This window comes from Herpailurus yagouaroundi, unplaced genomic scaffold (genome assembly GCF_014898765.1).
Source record: "Herpailurus yagouaroundi ecotype Mexico unplaced genomic scaffold, PumYag 220, whole genome shotgun sequence".
Lineage (NCBI taxonomy): Eukaryota > Metazoa > Chordata > Mammalia > Carnivora > Felidae > Herpailurus > Herpailurus yagouaroundi.
The window spans coordinates 9833384-9858555 of NW_024412451.1; the positions used below are offsets into that span (position 1 = coordinate 9833384).

Below are 25172 nucleotides of genomic sequence, written 5' to 3' on the forward strand. Positions count from 1 at the left end.
CCACGGGGTCCCCAGGCCCCGGAGATGCTGCAGGGGGTGTGGGTTCTAGCTCCTCTGCAGCCTCATGTCAGTGCAAACACAGCTGTGACATTTCTGCCTGGCTCAGGTCAAGGTCACGTGGTGATGCACACAGAGGAGAAATATAGCGAAATAGAGAAGGAAGTAAGATTTCACTCTTGGCCCCAGATTTGGGTTTTCTTTGTATGTCAGCATTCATGGACTTCTCTATTTCCCTGTGACAGCGTCCATGCCCCAAGCATGGAAACACGCCTGTGAGTCCCTCCTGCTTCCTCAGTGCCCCTTGCCTCTGGGGCAGAGCCCTTCTCCCCATTCTGGGGGCCTGCCTATAAGATTTAGGGGACAATGCTTAGATTAAGTCCCCAATTTGTTGGGGAGAATTCTTTATTGAAATATTTGTCTCCTCCCCATTATGCATGGGAACGGAGCAGTAATGTAATTAGATATTTCCCCCCATTTTTTACGTTATTTTACATCTAAGCGCACGTGGGAGAGCAAAGTGTGATATTCTTGTTACGAAATGCACGGGAATGCATTTGCTATAAAAATGTCTATACCAATGGTGTTTGTCATCCATAATTGTTCGGAGGCGCTCACAGTAAAATTTGCTGGGCCCGGAGTGAGTTTTGTGGGATCGTTTTAACCGGCAGTGTAACTGATTTAAAAGCTCAAAGGTGGGGCATCCGGGTGGCTCCGTGGATTACGCATCTGACTTCGGCTCAGGTCATGATCTCACGGTTCATGGGTCCGAGCCCCGCGCCGGCTCTGTGCTGACAGCTCGGAGCCTGGAGCCTGCTTCGGATTGTGTGTCTCCCTCTCTCTCTGCCCCTCCCTTGCTCTCTCTCTTAAAAATAAATAAACATTAAAAAAGAAAAAAGAAGAGGCCCAGAGAGCGCTCTCTCCGTCTCTCTCTACGTGCTCACAGCGAGCAAAGGCCAGGCGAGCGCGCAGGAAGAAGGGGCTCCCTGCAACCCCAGCCGACAGCCCAAACCAGACAGCAGCCATACTGGCATCATCCCTGAAACTTCCGTAGCTTAAACCACCCAGTCTGCGATCTTTGTTAACAGAAGCCGGAACAGACGAATGCAGATTTCAGTACCAAGAAGTGCGGTGCTGTGGGAACAAATATCCAAAATGCGGAAGCAGCGGGGGGGGGGGGGGGGGCCCCCCCCCCGGCAGCTCAGTCCGTTAGGCGCCCAACTCTTGGTTTCCGGCTCTGCTCATGATCTGTTTGTGGGATCAAGCCCCGGTTGGGGCCCTGTGCTGACAGCGTGGAGCCTGCTTGGGATTCTCTCTCTCTCTCTCTCTCTCTCTCTCTCTGCTCCTTCCCCACTCACGCTTGAGCCCTCTCTCAAAATGAATAAATACAACTTAAAAAAGAAAAAAAAGATGCGGAAGCTTTGAGAGTGACAACGGTAAGAGGCTGGAGGAGTTTAGAAGCGCCAAACAGAAGTATGGGCGGGTAACTCCGTTCGGGCAGGACCTCAGGCCAAAATGAAGAACGAGGCACTGGATCGTGGGGAAAAACGTGACCCCTGTGTGAAAGCGGCAAAGAACGTGGCTGAGCTGTGTCTTGACGTTTGTGGAGCACAGGGCCAGCGCCCCACACAGTCGCATGTTTCGCGGAGGAGACGCCTAAGCAAAGGGTTGGCGTGTGCCCGGAGCAACGCGGGTGGGGGCCCCCCTGAGACTCCAGAGCGGGGAGGTGGATGGAGGCACGGACTGTTGAGCCAGAGGACACAGAACAAAGAGCGGGAAGACTGTCCGACAGATGAGAGAGAGGAGCCAACATTAAGGGACGGTAGGAGCGGACGTGCGGCCAGGGGACGGGGACTGTCCCCTGGGACAGCGGGAATGAAAGCCGTCAAGTCTTCTCAGACTCTATGAGATGGGACGGTGGGCTTGTCTACAAACGTGTGCTGGTTTTCCGGAAGAGGGAAGAATGTCCCCCAAGGGCAATTCAGAGATCAGGCTGGCTCCTTGGTTTCAGTTTGGAAACTGCCTCAGTTTCCACAGGGCAGGCCCTGCGCAGAGCCTTGGGGGGTCCTCACCCAGAAGGACCACGCAGCCATGCACCACGGAGGTGGCACCGTGCCACGGAGGGCCTGGCGGGCAGAGCCTGGAGACCAAGAGGGTCATCCTGGAGCCTGCCGATCTACGGGAGCTGCGTGGCTCCACTTCGAACACCGTCACCTCTGTCTTCTTTCTTATCGCTTCCTCAGGGAGTGGGAATGCTCTCTCCTACCCCTGCCCCGGCTTTGTACTCTGGAGGCACATCACTTGTCTGGCTCACGGGTTCACACCTGCAGAGAAATTCTGCCTTAGAAGGAGCCATACCCCGAAGCTCCCCCATATCTGATTTGTAAGATATTTAGATGCAACTCTGGATGTTAGACTTGACTGTTGATGCTGGAATGAGTGTAGATTTGGGGGAGGGGCGGGCTGTCGGGATGGAATGAATGTACTTTGCGTGGGAGGAGGACGTGAATCCTGGGGGAGGGACACAGGGTGGAATGAAACTGGGTGTCTATGTCCCTCCCCCCGGCAGAAATTCATGTTGAAGCCTTAACTCCCAGTGTGGTTGTGTTTGGAGAGGGGGCCTCTAAGGAATGATGAAGGTTGGTGAGATCATAAGGGCGGGCGGTCAAAGAAGGCAAGTGACCCTATAAGAAGAAACAGGAGGGCTCTGTCTCTTTCCCTCACACACCCACCGAGGAAAGGCCACACGAGCAGCCGTCTGTCAGCCGTGCGGAGAACCCTCGAAGGACGCCAGACCACCAAACATGTCAGCACCTTGGGCTTGGGCTTCCGGACTCCAGAATTATGAAGAAATACATTTCTTTTTTTTTTTTTTTTTTTTTAATTTTTTTTTCAATGGTTAATTTATTTTTGGGACAGAGAGAGACAGAGCATGAACGGTGGAGGGGCAGAGAGAGAGGGAGACACAGAATCGGAAACAGGCTCCAGGCTCTGAGCCACCAGCCCAGAGCCTGACGCGGGGCTCGAACTCACGGACCGCGAGATCGTGACCTGGCTGAAGTCGGACGCTTAACCGACTGCGCCACCCAGGCGCCCCGAAGTGTTTTCTTTTCTTTCTAAAAATATGCAGCTGATATTTCTCTTCATCTGGCGAATTAGATGACTTCTGAAGCTCCAGGATATCCTGCTCCCATATGAGAGGTCCCCAGGCGCAGGGGGTATTAGCTGAGTGCCCTTAGGGGCAGCCTCACTGCGTCCTGGGGTTCCTGCAGTCCCCTCCCTGGAGTGTGGGGTGTGCGTCCTTCCTGGCCAGAGTGGCATACATGATGGGCTCTGCGGGCAGCTCCCCTGCCCGTGAGGAAGGGGGTGCACTTGTCTCCTGTTCGAGATTCAGGCTGTTCAGCTGGGCATAGGTCACATCCTGGGGGTCTTCAGATGCCGCAGCCTGGAGGGCGGGGAGTGGGAGTCAGGTATGTGACAGGTGGGGGAGCCGGGGTGCCAGGAGCAGCAAGAACCCCCCTGACTGTTCTCTCCCACTTGTCTGTCCAACAATCCCTCCCAAGGGGGAAGGAAGAGTGGCCACCCCCACACCTGAGTGGTTCCCCTGGGGCACAGTCACTCCCCTGGGGGACTCACTGTCACGGTTCTGCTGTGGGATCCAGGAGGGGGGGGCGGAACTCGTCCACTATGTCCTTCTTCACTTACCTGTCCACCTAGACGCCAGAGTTAATTTTAAAACATAAATCGGATGAGGGCGCCTGGGTGGCTCAGTTGGTTGAGCGTTGGACTTCGGCTCAGGTCATGATCTCATGGTTCGTGAGTTCGAGCCCCACGTCGGGCTCTGTGCTGACAAGTTACAGCCTGGAGCCTGCTTCGGATTCTGTGTCTCCCTCTCTCTCTGCCCCTCCCCCGCTCACACTCTGTGTCTCTCTCTCTCTCCAAAATAAATAAACATGAAAAAAAAAAAAAAACCCAAACCATAAATTGGATCATGTGAATCCCTGGCTTGGGTACTTTCGCACTCATGTGACCTCAAGTAGGGTCTCAATCCTCACAATCACTATTGTGCAGTGCACAAACTATACAACCATGCCCGGCAGCACTACCATTATGGACAACCAGCAGTTAAAAGGAGACCGAGAAGAAGGGGCCCACGTGACGTCAGAAAAAAGCCACTGAGAAGTGGTGTCCCAGCAGCCTGCGTGTATCACCTTTCAAGAGGAAAGGTGAGGTCGGATGCTGCTGAGTTGAGGGATAGGAAGCTGGAGAGGCAGCCCATGGATTTAGCTAATTAACAAGGCTGTGCTGGGGGCCCTGGACAGGAGCTGGGGCTCACCCGACTGTCCATCTGTCTGTCTTCCTCAGGTTGGGACTCTCTCACCTCAGCATCTGGAGAATGAGAAGATTCTATTTCATGCCAAGATTCCCGAAACCCTGGAGTCCCACACGCCCCTCCCACCCTCAGAGAGGGAGACTGCGGCCCGACAGGGGGCGGGGATGTACCTGGAATCACACAGATTGGCGGTTTTCATGCGAAGCCCAGAACCTGTCCCGACCCCTCCTCCTGGCCCTTTCTCCCTCCTTCCCAGTTACCCTGCTTCTCCTCCTGGACGGGAGGCACGGAGTCGGAGCTGAGGGGAGGACAACAGGGGCATTAGGCAGCAGTGAAGCGGCTACAGGCAGAGGTGGGAGGTTGGGGGAGGATCTTTGGGGAGAAACTACCAGGGCTCTGGTCTCAGCCTCAGGATGTAGAGCACCTGCACAAAGTTAGAAATTCGCTTCTAACCCACCCCAGAACCTGGCCCCCGGGGCTGCATTAGGATCTCAGAGATCTGAGCCCTGACAAGGTTATATAGCCGCCGCCATCAATCTGGGATTCAGGGCCAACACGAAACCAAACACAAAACACGCAAAACACACTAAACTCTAACACACAAAACGTGCATGGATGATTCAAATACATTTTCTTTTTCTAAAACTGAAAGAACATCTTTAAAAGTCTAGGTCTGGGGCGCCTGGGTGGCTCAGTCAGTTAGGCAGCTGCCTCTTGGTTTTGGCTCAGTTCATGATCTCATCGTTTGTGGGTTCGAGCCCCGTGTCGGGCTCTGCACTGACAGTGCAAAGCCCGCTTGGGATTCTCTCTCTCCCTCTCTCTCTGCCCCTCCCCTGCTCTCACTCTGTCAAAATAAACGGATAAACATTAAACATATTTTAATTAAATAAAATAAAAGTCTGTGTCTGTTCTTGGGGCGCCTGGGTGGCTCAGTCGGTTAAGCATCTGACTTCGGCTCGGGCCATGATCTCATGGTTTGTGAGTTCGAGCCCCGTGTCGGGCTCTGTGCTGACAGTTCAGAGCCTGGAGCCTGCTTCGGATTCTCTGTCTCCCTCTCTCTCTGCCCCTCCCCCACTCATGCTCTGTCTCTCTCTGTCTCAGAAATAAGTGAACATTAAAGTGTTCCCTCTGCCCCCATGCATTCACTAATTTACTCTATAAACTAGTGGATTTCCGTTATAGTCAGTGCATTGTAATCCAATAGTTGGATGCTCAGATTATTCTAGAGTTTTCTGAAGGGAGTTCCTTCCAGCTGGCTCCTGGGTCATTCTGCCCTGTCTCCATCATTCTTTGTGAATGTTTGCACTTTCTGGCACACTGAGATGCCCCGGCAGCCTCCAGTAGTCCCCCTGTCCCAACCTGGAATAAAGAGTTTCTCCAATGAAACCTAATTCCTTCTTTTTACGAAACATTTTAAAGTCGGTTTGTTTATTTTGAGAGAGAGAGAGGCAGAGAGAGAAAGAATCCCAAGCAGCCTCCACGCTTAGTGCGGACAGGGTTGAACCCACGAACCGCGAGACCATGACCTGAGCCTGTATCAAGAGTCAGACGCTAGGGGCGCCTGGGTGGCTCAGTCGGTTAAGCGGCCGACTTTGTCTCAGGTCATGATCTCCCGGTCCGTGAGTTCGAGCCCCGCGTCGGGCTCTGTGCTGACGGCTCAGAGCCTGGAGGGAGCCTGTTTCAGATTCTGTGTCTCCCCCCACTCTGACCCTCCCCTGTTCATGCTCTGTCTCTCTCTGTCTCAAAAATAAATACACGTTAAAAAAAAATTAAAAAAAAAAAAGAGTCAGACGCTAAACTGAGCCACCCAGGAGCCCCTCCCCCCCCCATTCCTTTCACTACAGGGCGGTATATAAAAGCCAGAACCTAGATGGTTGTTTGCTGTCAGTGTCTAGGTTTTATTGGTGGACATAGCTGGGACATACGTGTGCGTGTGTGTGTGTGTGTGTGTGTGTGTGCACCCGACAACCAACACACCCATACAGCTGTTTTGTGTCCGTCGATGTGTAAGTATATCTCTTAATGAGGTCACACTGACACTTCCAATTCCGGTACGACAGCTCAGAGATTTTTCTAGCCGCCTGCCTTTGCACATTTATAAATCCCTGCAGATCTTGAGCAACTGGGCTCCCTTTATCCCCGACATACTTACATATTTGCTCAAAGCAACTCATCTCCCAACTACTTCAGCATCCTGCTCCCACTCCTCACCGCTGTGACCCCTCCCCCCTGCTCTTGGCCGCAGGGAGACTGCATCCCTCCCAGAGCCCCCCCCTCCTCATCACCGGCGTGGTTCCTCGGGTGTTGGGTGCAGGTACCCCCATGTGGGACCCCTGCCCTCATAACTGCGCTTCCTGGGAATCCCCATCTCCGTCCCAAGGAGGTTGTGATGGGAAGAGATTCCTAGACATTTTTTTTTTTGTTATTGTTCATTTTGGAGGCTTTTCCAAACTGAACACGTCTTTCTGTTTTGGTGCCATTTGTTTGGTGCTCTAAGAAAAGCCACTTCATGTCTCTAGGGTAAGATCTCCCTTCTCAGCTAGACCAGACATCGCCATCCCCTTACCTGACTTGCAGCATTTTTTCTGGTGCCGGAGTCGGAGAAGGAGGAGGAGGACGAGGAGGGCAAGCAGCAAGATTAAGGTCACAGAGGCCCCGATCACAATTTTCTGGTACTTTTCAAGACCTTGGATACAAGTGATGTCATGAATGAACCAATGATGTCAGTTAACTGAGCACCTACTGTGTGTGGACCCGTGCTGGGGTCTATGCATTCATTTGCCGCTAATCCCCATAATAATCATGCACCAGGGGAAGGCCACCCTGCCTTCACCCATTTCACAGACGAGGAGACCAAGGCTCAGAGCGATCAGTCAGGTGCCTCAGATCCCCCAGCCAGGAAGCGGGTGACAGAGCTGGGATTTGAACCCAGGACTGTGGGCTCCCTGTGCCCTCCTCACACTGCCCACCCTAATGGACACCTGCTTCAGGCTCTGGGCTCCTACCTTGACTGGGATGGCCTGTTCCATCGTCCCCATGTGTCCTGCCCTCTCTTGCAGCCAGAGGTGAACACACCTCCTATTGTCAGAGGCTTTGGGGTGCTCAGAACCGGGCCTGCATGGGACGGACTCCGTGCCTTCCCAGGTCCAGCCAAGACCTGTCCTCCCCGCTGCAGACCTCACACTCACAAGTGGGGCCGGTCTGGGCTTTTCAGCATGCCAGTTCCTGCACACCCCGTGGGTCTGTTCCACGCAGAGGAATATTATTTCCAAGATCCCACCTAAACCTCTCAGCAAACCCGTGAGGGAGACGGTAGGAGATGCGTTTAGTAAGGAGTGAAGTGGGGACTCAGACAGGGAAAGGACTTGTCCGCGGACCCACAGTCTGGAAGTGGCTCATCTGGGATTTACATCCCCTAGAGCCCGACCGCCAAGCCCTTGTTTGTTTCTGTTTGATGCTGATTTCTTTCCATCAGGGCTGCCTGGGTAAGGCCAGGCTGAGCACCACAGGGCTGGCAGAAGAGTACTGGGGACGTCACCAGCATCACTGCTCTGCTCTTCTCTGCACCCTGCAACCCACACTGTGCACCTTCCAATTCTACAGACCTAGGGCAGCGCCCCTACGGGGTCAGAGAGGACATGACCATGAAATCTGAGCCAGGACTCTCCCCTATCACAAATAGAGAAACGGAGGCCCTGATGGAAAGGGACCTGCCCCAAATCACCGTCTCAGGGAGCACTGAGACCTCTCCCCTCAATGGGCCCTACCATGTACATCATAAACCCAGGGCAGGGAGGTGAGGTGGTGAGGCTATCCGAGCTCCTCACTTCAGCCTGGCTCCTGCTCCCCCAGCTGGGCCCCCACCCTCTCCCTCTGCCACGGCCACCCCAGCCCTCCTCTGTCGGCTTGGAGCCTGGTGGTCCCCCTGGCATCTTTACTGGACTCCCAGCCCCCTTGGATGCAAGATGGTTTCTGAGCATCTCAGGGGGAGGTAGATCCTCTGAGAGGCTCTCAGACTCCCTGAGATTGTCTGTACTCCTTCTGAGCGAAGAGGCCCCAGTGACTCACTCTCTGTGGAGCCAGGTCCTGTGGGTGGGGGGCTGGGGCCCCCAGAAGTTCCTGGGAAAGAGACAAGAGGAGGGTAGGGGGCTGGAGCTTCCCAGACAGACCCCCTCTAGGCTCAAACTCTTCTGGTGGATCTGCCCTGGAGCCCCGAAAGACCCTCCTGCATCCACCTGGAGCTTCTAGTGATGGGCTTGTAGGAAGGGGCAGGGGTGGGAGGACCCCGTGGCCCTCCATTCCTCTGAGGGGTGGCTGTCCCTCTGGATGACCCTCCCTTGCAACCCCTCATTCTCAGCCTAGATCGGGGGTGTCCCACACAGAGCCTAGAGGAGACCACAGGAACACATATGGGACAGGTTCTCACCTGAGACCAGGAGCTCCAGGGGTTTACTGGGGTAGGACCACATCTGGGGGGTTTTGCTGAAATAGCCATAGCATCTGAATGTCCACCTGACGTTGGGGGTCACAGGGCCCACAGGAAACAGGGCCTGGAACTGCCCACTGGTGGCTCGCTGGGAGTCGAGGGTCGACGAGGGCCTGGGTTCTCCTTCCTTCCTCAGGACAAACCTGTCAAATTTCTCCCATGAGGCACACTGGAGGGTCACCTTCCCTCCTGAGGTCACGATGGGGCTGGGCAGGGCTGAGAGATGGGGTTTGCCATGGAATCCTAGGAGAGGAGGAGGGGCGTGTTAAATGGGGCTCAGATTCCACTCCCCACAATACCCCCAGGGCTGGACTGTGAGAGGGAGACGCTTTGGGAGCAGACCCCCTCCCTGAGGGCAGAGCCTGGGGCGGGGACCCTGAGGGGGCTCGCACCTGTCACCACCAGCTCCAGGGGGTCACTGCGCTCTGACAAGCCAGCGGGGCTTCGACAGGAACAGTGATACCGTCCTGCAGGTCTATCTGTCATGTGTGTGATGGAGAACTTGGCCGTGTTCCCAGGCTTCTTTGGGAAATGAACATCCCAGAACCCTGAGTGTTCCTCTTTATCCAGAAAGAACACTTGGGCCTCCAGGATTCCCTGACACCAAATGGTCACAGCACTACCCCGGGGGACCACAGAGCCTGGCTCAGCCCAGATGGAGGGTTTGGGGAGGGTCCCTGGAAGGAAACAGAGGCTCGGTCACAAGACCTTCCCCACCCTCAGTTCTTAGCTCAGCCCCAAACCCCCAGACGTCCCCTCTCCATCTGCCCAGAACTGCTGTTCTCCATTCCCAGCTGACTGGTGGGTGACCCCCGTCCCCAGTGAGGAGGTGGGATGGGACACCTGGGGACACACTCACCTGCCTGCGCTCGGGTCCTGGGGCCCATACTCAGACCTGGAAGAGAGTCCCCATGAGAGGATGGCCCCAAATCCTGAGCAGAACCGCTCCTCCCTGTGAGCTTCCTGTGCCTGGGGTCTCTGAAACCCCAGGGCCTGGTTGTAAGACGGGTCCCTCCCAGATTAGGGTGTCCCCTCCCCTCCTGAGATCTCACCGAGGAGAAGCAGGGCTGTGAGGTTGGGGGTCATGGCGTCTCTGCCTCTGGCCCTGGCTGTGCAGAGGGAGGGACCTTGGTGCTTAGAGGACAGACAGAAGCACAGGGTGTGGCCACTTGGGGGCTGGTCTGCCTGGTGATGGGGTTGTCACGTCAGCAGCCCCACAGGAAGGGGAACAGCCTGTTTCCAGGGGCCCAACTCTGGTGTCCATGATGGTGCAGCAAGTGGACCCAAGGCTTCCTGAGATGTCCCATCCAGGTGAGGAGACCAGGGCACGTCCTTCCCTCCCAGATCCTCCCCTACAAGTTCTCCTTCATTCTCAGCACATCCCTGAGGGTCCTCACCTCCCATGGGGTCCCCAGGCCCCGGAGATGCTGCAGGGGGTGTGGGTTCCGGCTCCTCTGCGGCCTCATGTCAGTGCAGACACACCTGTGACATTTCTGCATGGCTCAGGTCAAGGTCACGTGGTGATGCACACAGAGGAGAAATATAGCGAAATAGAGAAGGAAACGTAAACCCTCTCCTGGTCCCAGAGTGTGGGCTTTCTTTCTGTCACAGCCTTCATGGACTTCTCTATTTTCCTGTGTCAACATCCACCTCCACTTCCTGGGAACACGCCCATGAGTCCCTCCTGTCTCTCAGTGCCCCTTGTGTCTGGAGCAGAGTACTCTTTCCCATTCTGGGGCCCTGCATGAAGATGTTTATTTATTTGGGTTAGAGCTCTGATGTCGGAGGACGTGGTAACCTTTATCTAAATATTCATCTATTACCCGGGGTGTCTGGGTGGCTCAGTCAGTTAAGCGTCCGACTTTAGCTCAGGTCATGAGCTCACGGTTTGTGACTTTGAGCCCTGCGTTGGGCTCTGTGCTGACAGCTCAGAGCCTGGAGCCTGCTTCGGATTCCGTGCCTCCCCCTCTCTCCGACGCTCCCCCATTAGCACTCTGTGTCTCTCTCTCTCAAAAATAAATGAACATTAAAAATATTTTCAAAAAATTAAAGGAGATATTTAATTTTTGATGCAAGAGTATGGTTCATGTTACAGAAATATAGGCAATTCGTGAAACGATTAAGAAGTTTCAGCGATGAAAATCCAATAAAATCAATACATTCAAAAAATCCATTCCATTAGGGACGAGGCAGAGCTGAAGAGCCATTTATAAAACTGGAATACAATATTGAAGAAATGTTCCAGAATGCAGCATACAGAGACCACAAAGGGAAATTCAAGATACTTAGGGAATAGAACGAGTAGGGCCAATGTCCTATGTGTTGTGTCGGAAGGAAAGGTGTCAGAGGGCAACCTAGCAACAGCTGAAGAGAGACGATTGAACATCTACAGAGACCAGGAGACAACACCGCACTGAGTGTTAGGATGCATATATTTTTAATTTTTTTTAACGTTTATTTATTTTTGAGACAGAGAGAGACAGAGCATGAACACGGGAGGGGCAGAGAGAGAGGGAGACACAGAATCGGAAGCAGGCTCCAGCCTCTGAGCTGTCAGCACAGAGCCCGACGCGGGGCTCAAACTCACGGACCATGAGATCATGACCTGAGCCGAAGTTGGACGCTTAACCGACCGAGCCACCCAGGAGCCCCCCTTTTTTTTTAATTAAAAAAAATTTTTTTTTATGTTTATTTATTTTTGATACAGAGAGAGAGCATGAATAGGGGAGGGTCAGAGAGAGAGAGAGGGAGACACAGAATCTGAAGCAGGCTCCAGGCTCTGAGCTGTCAGCACAGAGCCCGACGCGGGGCTTGAACTCACAGATCGTGAGATCATGACCTGAGCCAAAGTCGGAGGCTCAGCCAACTGAGCCACCCAGGCGCCCCTAATTTTTTTTTTTAACGTTTATTTATTTTTGAGACAGAGAGAGACAGAGCATGAACAGGAGGATGCATATATTTTTAAATGACGTGCACCGGACCCTTCGTTGTAAATGGAGAAAATGGAGATGCGTGTGAGGGGGTAAGAACTTTGCCAACGTCGTCCCTCTCCAGGTGGCACGGTCAGGGTCTGAACCAGCCGACGTGGAAAGGGAGAGTGGTGAGCGGGGGCCCACTCAATGCCAGCCAGCCGCAGCCCAAGGGCGCTCTCCACTCCCCACGTGCGAAAACCCACACCTCCCTGCACACCGCGGCCGGATATTTTGTGCAGGCTCAGAAAACAAACCGGGGTCTGTGGGCAAGAGAGAAGCCACAAATATGTAGCAAAGCAAAGGAGCGGTTCCAGCAGCCAGCCTGGTGGGTTGCAAGAACCAGAAAGGAAATACAAGCTCACGAGGTTCGTAAGAAGGAAGGACCGATGAAAACTATCTCCTGCCTGAAGACAACTAAAGATATACGGAGGTGAGCACCACCTCAGATGCTAAAACGGCCACGCAAAACTCCGAGGACCGTGGGAGTCAAGGACACGCATCACCACCAAAAGATAAGGACAGCCTCCCAGTAACCGAGCTCACACTCGGACTTTTGCAACACAGCTGACGACGGTTTCAAAACAGCCGCACTGAGGAAACTCATCGGGCTACGGCTACGGGAACACGCAGAAAGACGAAGAAATAAAGAGAGCGATAGGTGAACAAAAAGAGAAGTTTAACAAAGAGATAGCGGTCGTAGAAAAGAACCAAACACAAATTCTAGACTCAAGGAATTCAGTTAATGAAATTAAAAAAAAAAAAAAAAAAAAAAGCGGGGCGCCTGGGTGGCTCAGTCGGTTGAGCGTCCGACTTCGGCTCAGGTCATATCTCGCGATTTGTGGGTTCGAGCCCCGCGTCGGGCTCTGGGCTGACGGCTCAGAGCCTGGAGCCTGCTTCGGATTCTGTGTCTCGCTCTCTCTCTGCCCCTCCCCCGCTCATGCTCTGTCTCTCTCTCTCTCTGTCAAAAATAAATAAACATTAAAAAAAATTTTTTTTAATGCACTGGAGACCCTCTGTGGCAGAATGGAATAATTAAGGCTACAGAAAAAGAAGAGAGAGGGAGAGAAGTGGGCAGAAAACTTATGTAAAGAAATAACCGAGAACGAAAGGTTTTCGATGATAGATTCTGTAAGGGTTAAATTGTAGTGTAGGGCTAACCTGTAGCCTTAAGAAATAACAGCTTAGTTTTAACACTATAGGTTAAGAGATAACAGCCTTAGCCTGTCAATCAAGGGATGTGATTAGTGTTTGATCGGATTGGGGCAAGGGCCTGTTTGAGCTGTTTCCACCTGGGAACTATTCCTCTGTTCTGTTCCCAGGTGATAATAAGACGATGTGGTCGGCTATAAAAACTCTGTACCCCGGCTGTTCGAGAGACCGCACTCTGGTCAAGAGCGTCGGTCCCGATCGGTGTGTTTGCCTTGCCTCTCATTGCGATAAATTGAATTTTCTCTCTTTTTTTTCCCCCTTTAGGTGGTCTAACTGAAAGTTTGTCAATTTGGTTTCTCTTTTCAAGTAACAAACTCAGTTTCCTTGATCTTTTCTCTTTTTTTTTTTTTCTTTCCCTATTACATTTATTTCTACTCCCATCTCTATTTCCTTCCTTCTGCTAACTTTGGGATTTATTTATTTATTTATTTATTTATTTATTTATTTTTTGTCCTTCTAGGTTTGAGGTTGGGTTGTTTATTTGACATCTTTCCAATTTCTTAATATATGCATCCATGACTATAAACTTCCGTCTCAGAAGTGCTCTTGCAACAGCCCATAGGTCTTGCCCTGTTGTGTTTCCATTTTTGGTTAGGGATGTTTTTTGCTCCTGTTACAAATGTTTTCTTGGGTCACGTGTTGTTCACCAGTGTTCTGTTGAGCACCGGCAGCCTCTGGAAGGGACACAGCCCTGCTGACACCTTCACGTGGCCCGGTGGGACCGTGTCAGCCTTCTCCGCACAGAACCGCCCGGGCATAAACGAACACTGTTGTCAACACTGAGTTCGTGGCGGTTTATTTCACAGGAAGCTGGAAGAGTGGAAAGTGGGGTACAGAGCTATAGCTGGAACAGGCTGACTTCCATCCAAGAAAGGAGATAAGTAGCAGGATGTGTCTGCGGACTTCCCTTTCCACGGATCATGCGTTCCATCTGAGAACCCGGAAGTAACAAAAATAGCCACCTGCGCTATGTGGGGGCGTGGGACAAAGGGGAGGGGGTGAGGAGGGTCATCTCGAATGTCCCATGTTGGGGAGTTTTCGCTTTTGAAACCTACGGACGTCCTGCACGTTCCAAAACACAGTTAAATCATACAAGACGGGGAGAGCACACTCTGACACGAATATGAACACGTCAAGGTAAAGATAGGCTTACACCCGATTAACAACAAAGCCACAGGGCGAAGCGAAAATGTAATTACGTTAATTTATCAGGAGCAGGGATTTGAAGTATGAGAAATACAAGTGTAACCTAAAAAGTCCATTGAGGCACCTGAATGGCTCCGTCGGTGAAGCATCCGACTCTTGATCTCAGCTCAGGTCTTGATCTCAAGGTTGTGAGTTCAAGCCCTGCACTGGGCTCCATGCTAGACATGAGGCTTACTAGAAGAAGGATGGGAGGGGATGGGAGGGGAGGAGAGAGGAGAGGACAGGACAGGACATCACATCGAGGCTGGGAATACCCCCGTGAAAGCACACTACCCATCCTCCCTGAGTGTTAACTTGCTCCCTAAGGAACAAAAAAGCCCAGTAGCCTGAGTTCACATAACCCGCACATCTTGTTCTGTAAATACGGCTCCCCAGTAAAAGGAGCCCGAGAACTCTTGCAGAAAAGGTGGGTTCCTGGTCCAGGGCAGGAGGGACACGAGATGAGTCTGGGACTCCACTGAATCCGGAGAGCAAGACAGAGCTGATGATGGGCCGGGTCCCCTCGGGAAGCACAGCGCCGGGCTCAGAAGCGCCTTCCACGGCCGAGTCTGGCAAGCTGAGTGCCAAAAAGTGCAACGAAGATGCTCCGTACTCTGGGCAGGAGGCAGGGGCCCTGGCAGGCAGCCTTCCTGTCCTTCGTGCTGGGGACAGTGCTCCAGGAGACGGACACAGTGGGGGGGGGGCGCACAACTGCTGAAGAGAAGTCTGCGAGTGGCCCCTCCATCCCTCTGTGCTGAGAGAAAGGACACCGGAGAACCACCGCGCGGAGCCCTGCCTCCTGCAGAGATGCAGCGACGCCGGGGAAGGTCGTCCTTCATCCTGTATCCCGGCCACACTGGGACCAGCGCTGCGCACAAGCCCCCGGCCCCTGCAGAGCCGCAGAGATGGGGCCCAGGCCTCCAGAAGGTGGCCAGGCTGGGCTCCGGGCACCGGTGGTCAGAGGTGTGGGACGAGAGTCAGGGACTGAGGTCGGAACGCTGGTCAGGAGAGGTTGGCACCGGAATCCGTTTCCAGAAGCTTGGGAGACCAGGCGTCTGAGACTCCTCGTCTGCCGGAACACAGGGGCGCAGAGGGGGACGCTTCCGGCAGCAGGTTCATTGGGATGGTTAAATCCTGGGGGGTCAGAACTCTGACGTGGGTCTGCGCCCCCCAGGCTCCTTCCTGGAGACTCAACCCGTTTCACTGCCCTTTCCAGCTGCTGGAGGCGCCCGCCCTCCTGGACACGTGGCTCCTTCCTCCGTCTGTGGAGCCCACACGTGCCACTAGGGTCCTTACTCAGCGCCTGAGCTGATGCTAATTATTGGCTTCCCTCGTCCACACCTCAGGAGCCTGCGGCTGTAGTGGCGAGTGTGGATAGCGCCGGCGTGGACGACGCCAGGGCGCACACCTTCCAAGGCCCAGCTTCCGTTGCTTCGGCCTGCGCGCACCGCGCTGGCGTCGCCGGGTCCTTCTTCCCGCGCGGGGCGCTGGGACGGCCGGCTCAGTGAGCGATTCTGGGCTCACTTTCTGGGGAACTGCCCCCCGATTTACGCTCGCCCCGCCCCTGCATTAATTAGGGTTCCAGTTTCTCCACCTCCGCCCGGCACCTGTTACTTTCCCTAAACAACGTTCTAAATATATACAAGCCATCCCAGTGAGCTTGCGGGGCTACCTCAGCGGGGTTTTGGTTTCCATTTCCTTCCCTGGACTCCTGATCCCGCACAACAGGGCCCAGGAGCAGCCGGCAGACGGAGGAAGGCACAGAGCGCCCGGGGAAGAGAAGAACCGGGACGTGTGGAGACCCATGGCGGGTGCACTTGGGGGCCTCCCTGAGTAAGGCGGGTGACAGGTGTCAGTGAGAGCCGGGGGGGCGCCCCCCCCCGTGCCCGGAGGGCTGCTGGGAATGCGGGGCCGCAGGATGGGGGAGGTGGGAAATTACACCCTGGAGCCCTCCACTGAAATGTCAAATCGAAGCCCCCAGATGCTGAGATCACCAAAGGGAGAAGCGCGAGTACCGCTTAATGGCCTGAGCGGAGCGCTTGGAGCCGCTGAACTGGGGGGGGAGGGGGAGGAATAGAAAAAGGGGGGCAGGTGTGGGGTGACACGGGACCCTGTCTGGGAACCGCGGGGGATTGAGGAAGCAGTGGGGCGGGAGGAGAGGCACCGTTATGAGCATCAGCCCCGGAGGCAAAGCTGGGACAGAGCTTGGCTGACTTGGGCCAGGCGGGGACAGTGGGGATGGAGGGCTGTGAGGATAGCAGATCCTGGCGGGGGCGGAGCCCAGCGGGAGGTGCCGGTGGGACCCACAGGACTCTGAGGGATGGACGTGGGGCGGGCTCAGGGGGACTCAAGGACCCCATGTGTTCTCTGACCCGGGGCTGATGGCCCTCAGAGAAAGGGGAAGAGGGAGCTGGCGACAGTTGTGGGCGAGAATCTCAGTCTGGCGGACTGGGCTGGACCTGAGGCGTCCTCGGGGATCTGCAGCCAGGGGCTGTCCTCATGCAGCTGAGGACAGCTGTGGTCTCTGCACCTCGGGGCCTGGGTCCCTCCCGGAAGGAGCAGGACTCCCGTCTGGGGCTGCCCCAGAGAGCGTGTGGACGGGACTCGCCCTCCTGCGCGTGGATCGCCTGGCAAGGCAGAGCGCTGCAAGAGAAGCCCGGTGAGGGACACAGTGGCCACCGGTTCCCTCCCCGGGGGTCAGCGTGCTGCCGACAAGGATGTAGCCGTGTGACCTTCACACCTCCCCAAGTCAGCAGGACCCCCCCCTCCCCCAACATAGCTGCCTCCCCTGTCTCTGGCTGCAGACAAGTCTCTGGGACTCCCAAGCAGACGCCCCCCTCGCCTTGCCTGTGTCTGGCCGCCCTCGCCCCCCGCTGTCCCAACTTCTAGCACACCTGTCCGAGACCCCGGGCCCCACGCTGCTGGCTCAGGCCCCGGGGACAGAGCGGTGGGGCCTGCAGAGACCGTCCTCCCTGAGGGCCAACTGAGGCGAGGCCTGGCCCCCGCTGGCGTCTCCACCCCCCTGCCCCTGCCCTCCCCACTCACTTTACCGCATCCAGGGAAGTGGATGGGGCTGTGGGACACGGCCGGCATCTCTGCGCTGTCCTAGTCCTGGGGCGGCTGGACAGGGGCCTGCGGGTCAGGACGCGAGCAGGAAGGGCTGTGAGGGCCTGGTGTCTGTGGTCTCACGGAAAGGAAGCGGGGGCAGGGGGTAAGCCCTACCTTCCTCTTTTGGATCACAGAGCAGCCTCGACTTCTGGAAGCCGTTTCTAGTGAGATATCACATCACCAGGCTGAACGCCTGTCAGGAGGAGGCCCACCTGGTATTAACCCGTGACAGACAGAGACAGAGATGATGGGAAGGTAGAGATAAGGAGATGATGGATGGTAAGTGGGTGGATAGAACATGCGTGGACGCGTGGATATGGGTGCAAATATGGACACTGTGGGTTCGGGATGATGATACGGCAGAGACACACAGACGATAGGACGACGGGTAAATGATGAACGTACCCATAGGGGGGTGAGTAGCTCCCCAAGTAGGTGCATCGGACATGAGAAGAGATGACAGGTATTCACATACATACACACACGGAGAGACACAGACACAGGTGCAAAGATGCATAGTTACGTGGATAGACACGGACAGAGGGGGCGCAACACAGAAAGGGGTTTCTGGCTCCACTTCTGGTCCTAACAGGCTGACTCTTCTCAAACTACACATTTCCCACAGGCAAAAGGGGCTCTAGAAATTCTCCTGATGACGTCATGGGGGGGGGAGCGAGTGCCCAGAGAGGAAGGAGGCAGGCGGCACACTGTGCAGGTAGGACGTCCTGTCTCTGGGTCCTGTGACTCTGGGCTGTGCTCTGCACTCACTCACCCCTGCCCCCCAGCTGGCTGGGTTAGGCTCTCTAGTTAGGGGGCGCTGACGGGGCTGCGGGTGCTGGAGGAGGGAGGCCGGACAGGAGGAGTTTCCTGCTCAAACATCCCAGTTGTAACCGAAAGCCCTCAAGTCCTGGATGCGGTAAAGAGACCGTGACGTCCGTCCAAACGTTGGTGGGCAGGGCTTCCTGTGCCGCTGTGGCTGGGATGGGGGCTGGATTCCTGTCTGGACCCCCAGGGGCCTCTCTGGGTCCATTTGTGGCACAGAACACAGGACCGTCAGTAGGGAAGGTGGGCTGGAGCCCCTGCCCCTGTGGACAATGCAGAGTCCTAGCATCACCCCCACCCTGTCATTCACCGCCCTCCCAGGCCATAGTGACTTAGGTCTTTTGTGTTTCCTCCATTCTTAAAAGCTTCTCTCACAGTCTACTGGCTTTACGTTTCAGTGAACCCTGTGTTTCTCTCGCACCTTCTACCAGGGCCTGGTTCTTCTAGGGACTTAATGCCTCCATGGGATTCTGATATGTCCAGTGGCCTCGTTCACATTCCGTGTCACCTGCTCACACTGGGGAGGAAGGCTGAAGATTCCCATGTGTCCTGGGGCTTCTAAGACCCACACTGACCTCCCAGTGGAGGGGGCGGGGACTGTGAGAGGAGACAGACAAGGGAAAGGCCTGGGGCTTTTTAGGGTCAGGGCCCAAGGGAGTGTCTGGCTGAGCCACTGACAAGGTGGGCTCAAAGGCAGAGCTGGAGTCTGGGGGAAGGGAGAGGAGGTCTGACAGGGACAGAGGAGGGGTCTGTGGTGCCCTCCTGGACTGGGGTGGCCCAGCCTCTCGAGGGCACAGACCTGCGGCTCTTCCCAGACCTGGTGCACAAGCCCAGGGGAGACCCAGCCGCTGTGGCTACTGTTTCTCAAGGACAAGAGAATCAATATATATCAGTATATCTCTCAATATATCAATATCATAGTTCTCTATGTCCACCATCCCTGCGGGCATCAAGGCCCACGTGCTTTATGATTCTTGGCCTGAAACCACACGACTGACCCCCCAGACCTCCATGTTCCACAGCCTCGGTGGAACAGAAGGTCCAGACCCACGGGCTGTGCCGTGAGACACAAGCCAGGAAGCAGCCGTGCGGATTCAGGGTCGGTGCGGCCCCAGCGGAGGGCGTCCCCCACCCACTGCGGGGAATCTGGGGTCTGGGGTTAGAGCCACCCTCCCTAGAAGAGCACTTCTCTTTCTCCATGAGAGCAACCAGCCTGGACTCCCAGAGAAGCAGGAAGAAAATGTGGAGACACTCTCTGTGCAAACTCACCTACGGAAAGACCCCAGCTCCTGCCATGTCCTGCCTCCCACATAGTGACCCGTGTTAAGGTGATGTTGCCCTGCATGTACGTGTGTACATGTGTGCATGCGAATGTGTGCATGTGTGCGTGTGTGTGTGTGTGTGTGTGTGTGTGTAGCAGAACGGGATGCATTGCAGGTCAGCCAAAGAAATAAAATGACTTTGTCTATCAGTGATCGGATGTCACTCAGGAGCTGCCCCCACTTAGGCAGGGAGCACACACACACACACACACACACACACACACCCAATCATTGCAAACGCTCCTGTATCTTGGCTGGTCTCCATGCTCCTTCCCAGGATGGTGTCCCAGGTGCAGGGAGCAGGTGGCTCTGTGTCCTCCTGCTGGTCCCTGGGTCCGAGCTGACTGGGGACTGCGGGGTTTGCTCACCAGCTTGCTGCAGGCCCAGCTGATGTCCATGCTCAGTGGTCACAGGATCCAGCCTTTCTCTGCTCCCTTGGGGCCTGGGGACCATTCTGGTGATCTCCGTGTCCCCTTTGTCCCAGGGGTTCAGTGCATGTGTCTGGGCGCCCGCTCCTGCCCCATCCGGCCCAGGTGGGATCTCTCCTCCCACGGCGACGGCCCCCCTGGCGTTCGCCCCCAGGGCACACCTCCGGAACTGGGGGAGTCCCAGGGCAAGGTAGCCCTCCCTCTCTGCCTGGCCACACTGGGGCCACCAGGGGTGCTATACCAGCCCTGGCCTCCAGGTGGCGCTCAGGGGCCGCAACCCTCATGCAGGAAAGTAGGGACATCCAGGGGCCGAGTCCTGACCCTGGGGTCTGTGGCTGGAGGGTCAAGGAGGAAAGACTGGTCCACAACGTCTGCTTTTCTGTCCTCTCCTCTTCCCGCCAAGCCCCCGAGATAGAAGGCGTGTGGGCTTTATCTTGCTCTCCTTCCAAAATTCCCCCTAAACCCCTTCTGCTGCCCCTGCAGCCTCACTGCCGGGACTCATAGGTCTCCTTTTCACTAGAGCAGATGCCCCACCTGGTCGGCCGTTCCTCCTCTGGAAGGGGCAGAATATTCTGGAGTCGTCTCTTTCCCAATGCCATGCTGTCCGCCCTTCCCTTGCTAAGAGCCTGGCTCTGGTCAGGGTCAAACGAGCCAGATTTTGAGGGGAGACTCACCATCTGACTGTGATGGTTGTTTGTAGGTACAACCTGACAGGGGGGTGGGGGGAGGGCGGGCAGAGAGCTGGGAAAACAGGACTTCTGGGCCAGTGTACGGGCGGGTTTCTGAAAGATTCGCATTTGATTCCGTGGACGGAGTGACGACGAGGTGGACCAACATCTTCCAACCCCCTCGGGGCCGGATGGAACAGAAAGGGGAAGGAGGTCCAATTCCATCTCTCTCTTCTTGAGCTGAGACAACCATCTTCTCCTGTCCAGGACATCATAGCGCCTGGTTCTTGGGCCTGCAGACTGGGGCTGATTTATCCCCACAGGCTCTCCTGGGTCTCCAGCTGACAGGTAGTAGATGGTGGGACTTCTGGTTCTATAACCCATGAGCTGATTCTTATGCTAAGTATATATTTAAATATACATATACATATATATGCATTTAAAATTTATCTCTATAAGTTGTACTTAAACATATAATTTACATTTAAAATATTATATACCTAAATATAATTTATATAACTTCTTACTTGATAGGTCTCCAGAGGCAAGGGAAACCAAAGCAAAAATGAACTATTGGGACCTCATCAAGATAAAAAGCTTCTGCACAGCAATGGAAACAATCAATAAAACCGATGGAATGGGAGAAGATATTTGCAAAGGACACATCAGATAAAGGGTTAGTATCCAAAATCTATAAGAAACTTATCAACGGACAAAAGACATGAATAGACACTTCTCCAAAGAAGACATCCAGGTGGCCAACCGACACTGAAAAAATGCTCAATATCACTCATCATCTGGGAAATACGAATCAAAACCACAATGAGATACCACCTCACACCAGTCAGAATTGCTAAAATTAACAACTCAGGAAACAACAGATGTTGGTGAGGATGGGGAGAAAGAGGAACCCTCTTGCACCGTTGGTGGGAATGCAATCTGGTGCAGTCGCTCTGGAAAACAGTGTGGAGGTTCGTCAAAAAACTAAAAATAGAACTACCCTACGACCCAGCAATTGCACTACTAGGTATGTAACCAAAGGATACAAAAATGCTGACTCAAAGGGGCACATGCACCCCGATGTTTATAGCAGCGCTATCGACAATAGCCAAAATATGGAAAGAGCCCAAATGTCCATCGATGGATGAATGGATCAAGAAGATGTGGTATATTTATACAATGGAGTATTGCTCTGCGATCGAAAAGAATGAAGCCTTTGCCTTTTGCTACAACGTGGATGGAACTAGAGGGTATTATGGTAAGCGAAATAAGTCAGTCACAGAAAGACAGACATCGTATGATTTCACTCGTATGTGGAATTTGAGAAACTCAACAGACGAACATGGGGGAAGGGAAGGAAAAATAAGATAAAAACAGAGAGGGAGACAAACTATAAGCAATTCTTAAATACAGAGAACAAAAGGTTGCTGGATGGGGGTGTTAAATGGGTGACGGGCATTAAGGAGAGCGCTTTTGGGGATGAGCTCTGGGTGTCCTATGTAAGAGACCAATCACTGGGCCAAGACTACACTGTATGTTAACTAACTTGAGTTTAAATTAAAAATAAACACAAATTTTTTTTACACATATACATATACACACACATATTTTACACAAATATATATACACATATATATTCACTCTTTACAATAGACTCTATTGGTTCTGCTTATCTGGAGAACCCTGACTAATACACTAATAATTGGTAAAGAGAAACTTTGTCCCACATGACAAAGAGAAATTCAGTACACAACTCAATGAAGAAAACAAAGACAGAGAGTACAGGGCTAGGAAGCAGAGGAAAAACGTTGAGTACGAATAGAAATTAACCTTGAGCACAAATAGAAAATCAAAGCTCAGTGCAAGTTAAAATTGTGTTGGAAAACCAGGACCCCACCCTCTCTGAAACAGGACAGACACCTCCCAGCTGGCGAGATGCAGGCTGTCCTGAGGTCACCGAGAGGAGCTGCCCTATGCAGTTTGCAGTCCCCACCACTTAGAGCTGGCCGAGTGAAGGCAAGCTAATTAATGATCGGTCCCCAGTTTCTTCAAGAAAAATGGAGAAAAGGATAGGACATGTTCTGGAGGGTTTATATGAAGATTAAAATGTGTTAATGTTGGGGCACCTGACTGGCTCAGTCGGTAGACCGTGCAACTCTTAATCTCGGGGTTGTGTGTTCGAGCCCCATGGTAGATGTGGAGATTACTTAAGAATAAAGTCCTTAAAACATGTGTTAATGTTTGCAAAGAACTAAGATAGAAATTGCACCAGAATGAGCTAGATGAGTTTAGGTTGAATTTTTATTTTTTTTAAGGATCACTGTGGGGCTTTAAAAAATGGTAATTTATTTTTGAGAGACAGAGAGAGAGAGAGGGTGATCAAGGGAGGGGCAGAGAGAGAGGGAGATACAGAACCTGAAGCAGGCTCCAGGCTCTGACCTGTCAGCACAGAGCCCGATGCAGGGCTTGAACTCACAGACCATGAGATCATGAACTGAGCCAAAGTCCGATGCTTAACCGACTGAGCCACCCAGGTGCCCCAGTTTAGGTCGAGTGTTTAAAGAAATATTCTTTTAGTGGCACCTGGGTGGCTCAGTCAACTCTTGGGTTTGGCTCAGGTCACGATCTCATGGTTTGTGGGACTGAGCCCCACAGTCACTGCTGTCAGTGTGGAGCCTGCTTGGGATTCTCTCTCTCCCTCTCTGCCCCTCCCCTACTCATGCTCTCTCTCAACATAAATTAAAAACTTTAAAATAAAAAACATTCTTTTAATATATAATAAAACTTTTAGTACAAGACCTATAGCAGGCAGGCTGGTTTCTTACAGCCCCCCCCCCCCCCCAGGCCAAAGAAACGAAAGACACAAAAATCAACCAGAATGTTTCACTAATCCTCCCTAGCAGTTGTCAGGGTAAATTTAAATCCCAGTGGGATCCCCATTTAAATGGGGTCCCCGTTTAAATCCCAGTGGGGTCCTCGAGGCTGACCCCATAAGTCTGGTAGAGACACAACACGTCCGGCCCACAGTAGGTTCGGGGCTCTCCTGGCAGGGTGCCTTGGACACCCCATATCCTCTGGTGGCACAGCTGGTCCCACTCGGGGACGTGGTCGTGCAGACCCCAAACGTTTGCTGTAGAGGCAGCATGGGGCTGCCTTGTTTACAAACCCTGTAGCAATCAGCAACAGTGGTAAGTAAGCCAGTGGGCAATTGTGAACGGAAGCCTGATCTGTGCGTTAAGAAACAACAGGGGGAGGGGTGCCCGGGTGGCTCAGTCGGTTGAGTGTCCATCTCTTGATTTTGGCTCAGGTCAAGATCTCATAGGTCATGGGGTCAAGCCCTGCCTCAGGCTCCATGCTGACAGTGGAGAGCCTGCTTGGGATTCTCTCTCTCTCTCTCTCTCTCTCTCTCTCTCTCTTTCTCAATCTCTCTCTGCTCCTCCCCCACTCACACGTGCATACTTGCTTCCTCTCTCTCAAAATGAAAATAAAATAAATCACGGATCCATGAGGCCCGCCCACAAGGCTAGATCCTAGGGTTCAGGGAGAGAGGTGTGGGGGCACCTCCCAGGTGTGGAATTTGGAGACTAGGTCACGTGAAACAGATGCAGGCACTGAAACAGATGCAGATCAGCTGCCCAAGTATAGCCCGGGTTCAGGGCCAACTACTGAACTCTGGAAGACGAGTAAATCAGAGCCTCTGGGGGCAGGTGGGGACACACAGGACACATCTGGAATCACCTGTGGGTGACCGTGGGACCATAGCTGAGTCTCTGGAAACTGCCAGGGGTCTGTAGCGCTAGGTGTTTGTAAATGGGTGTACGTGGCCCTCTGCTCTCTGCATACCACAAGCCAGGGGGCTCTGGGGCAGCAGCCCCCAAGGTGCCCACACCCCGTTCCTAGGCCAGCACCCTGCCACTGTCTGAATGTGTGTGGTTAGGGGGCATAGAAGTTAACTTCCCACACAAGCAAACAGGAAAAAGCGAGCCCAACTCAGCAGTAGGGAGACTTAAGATCCTTGGAGCACCTCAGTCGGGTGAGTGTCCGACTTCGGCTCAGGTCATGATCGCACGGTTCATGGGTTCGAGCTGCGCGCTTAGCTAGCCACTAAGCACGTGGTAATTTGTTACAGCAGCTGTAGGAGACTAATGCCCTCACGTTACTGGAGGAATTGTTCCAAGCCCATTAGCAAGAACAAAGGCGTCAGCCAGGTGAGGGAGTGAAGGTCAGATGAAGGACAAGGTCTTCGAGCGGGATGGTCCTGTTGTGTTTGGAAATGCATGGTGTCCAGCGTGGATGAACCTGGGGCGGGAATGGGAAATGGGGAGCTGACGTGTCCCCCTGCGTGGACTAAAAGCCCCAGGGGCCCTCCCTGTGCGATCACGACCTCAGCGACTCCGTTAGGGTCCACACATGTGTCCGTGTGTGTGCATACATTTACACAGTGTATACGGGGGGAGTGTGCATCTGTGTGTGCATCTGTGCATTTGTTAGCATGTGCATGTGTATACATGTGTATTCATGAGCATGTGGAGTTGTGTCTGTGCACGTGTGAGCATTCGTCAGCGTGTGTGTGTGTACATGGGTGCATTCGTGGGCATGTATGTGTGTGCATGTGTGTGTGTCCCTGTGTAAGCGGGTGCAT

General features: G+C 53.8%; 1 protein-coding gene across 5 annotated transcripts in view; it reads right to left on the reverse strand.

Moving 5' to 3' along the window:
• The window catches only part of LILRA5 (leukocyte immunoglobulin like receptor A5), a 19650-nt gene extending 9286 nt beyond the window's left edge, over positions 1-10364 (reverse strand). For 2 of the 5 annotated variants that reach the window (XM_040457886.1, XM_040457887.1), the window contains exons 1-4: positions 9869-10021; positions 9676-9711; positions 9209-9493; positions 8757-9059 (exon numbers count right to left, since the gene is read on the reverse strand). In XM_040457886.1, the coding sequence (XP_040313820.1) occupies positions 8757-9059; positions 9209-9493; positions 9676-9711; positions 9869-9902 (658 nt within the window). In that variant the 5' untranslated portion in view covers positions 9903-10021. Of the gene's footprint in view, positions 1-3330; positions 3443-4333; positions 4387-4590; positions 4755-6896; positions 7017-8398; positions 8450-8756; positions 9060-9208; positions 9494-9675; positions 9712-9868; positions 10046-10213 lie in introns of those variants that run through there. The other 3 variants (XM_040457884.1, XM_040457883.1, XM_040457885.1) reach the window with 3 other exon arrangements.
• Positions 10365-25172: the final 14808 nt, after the last annotated feature.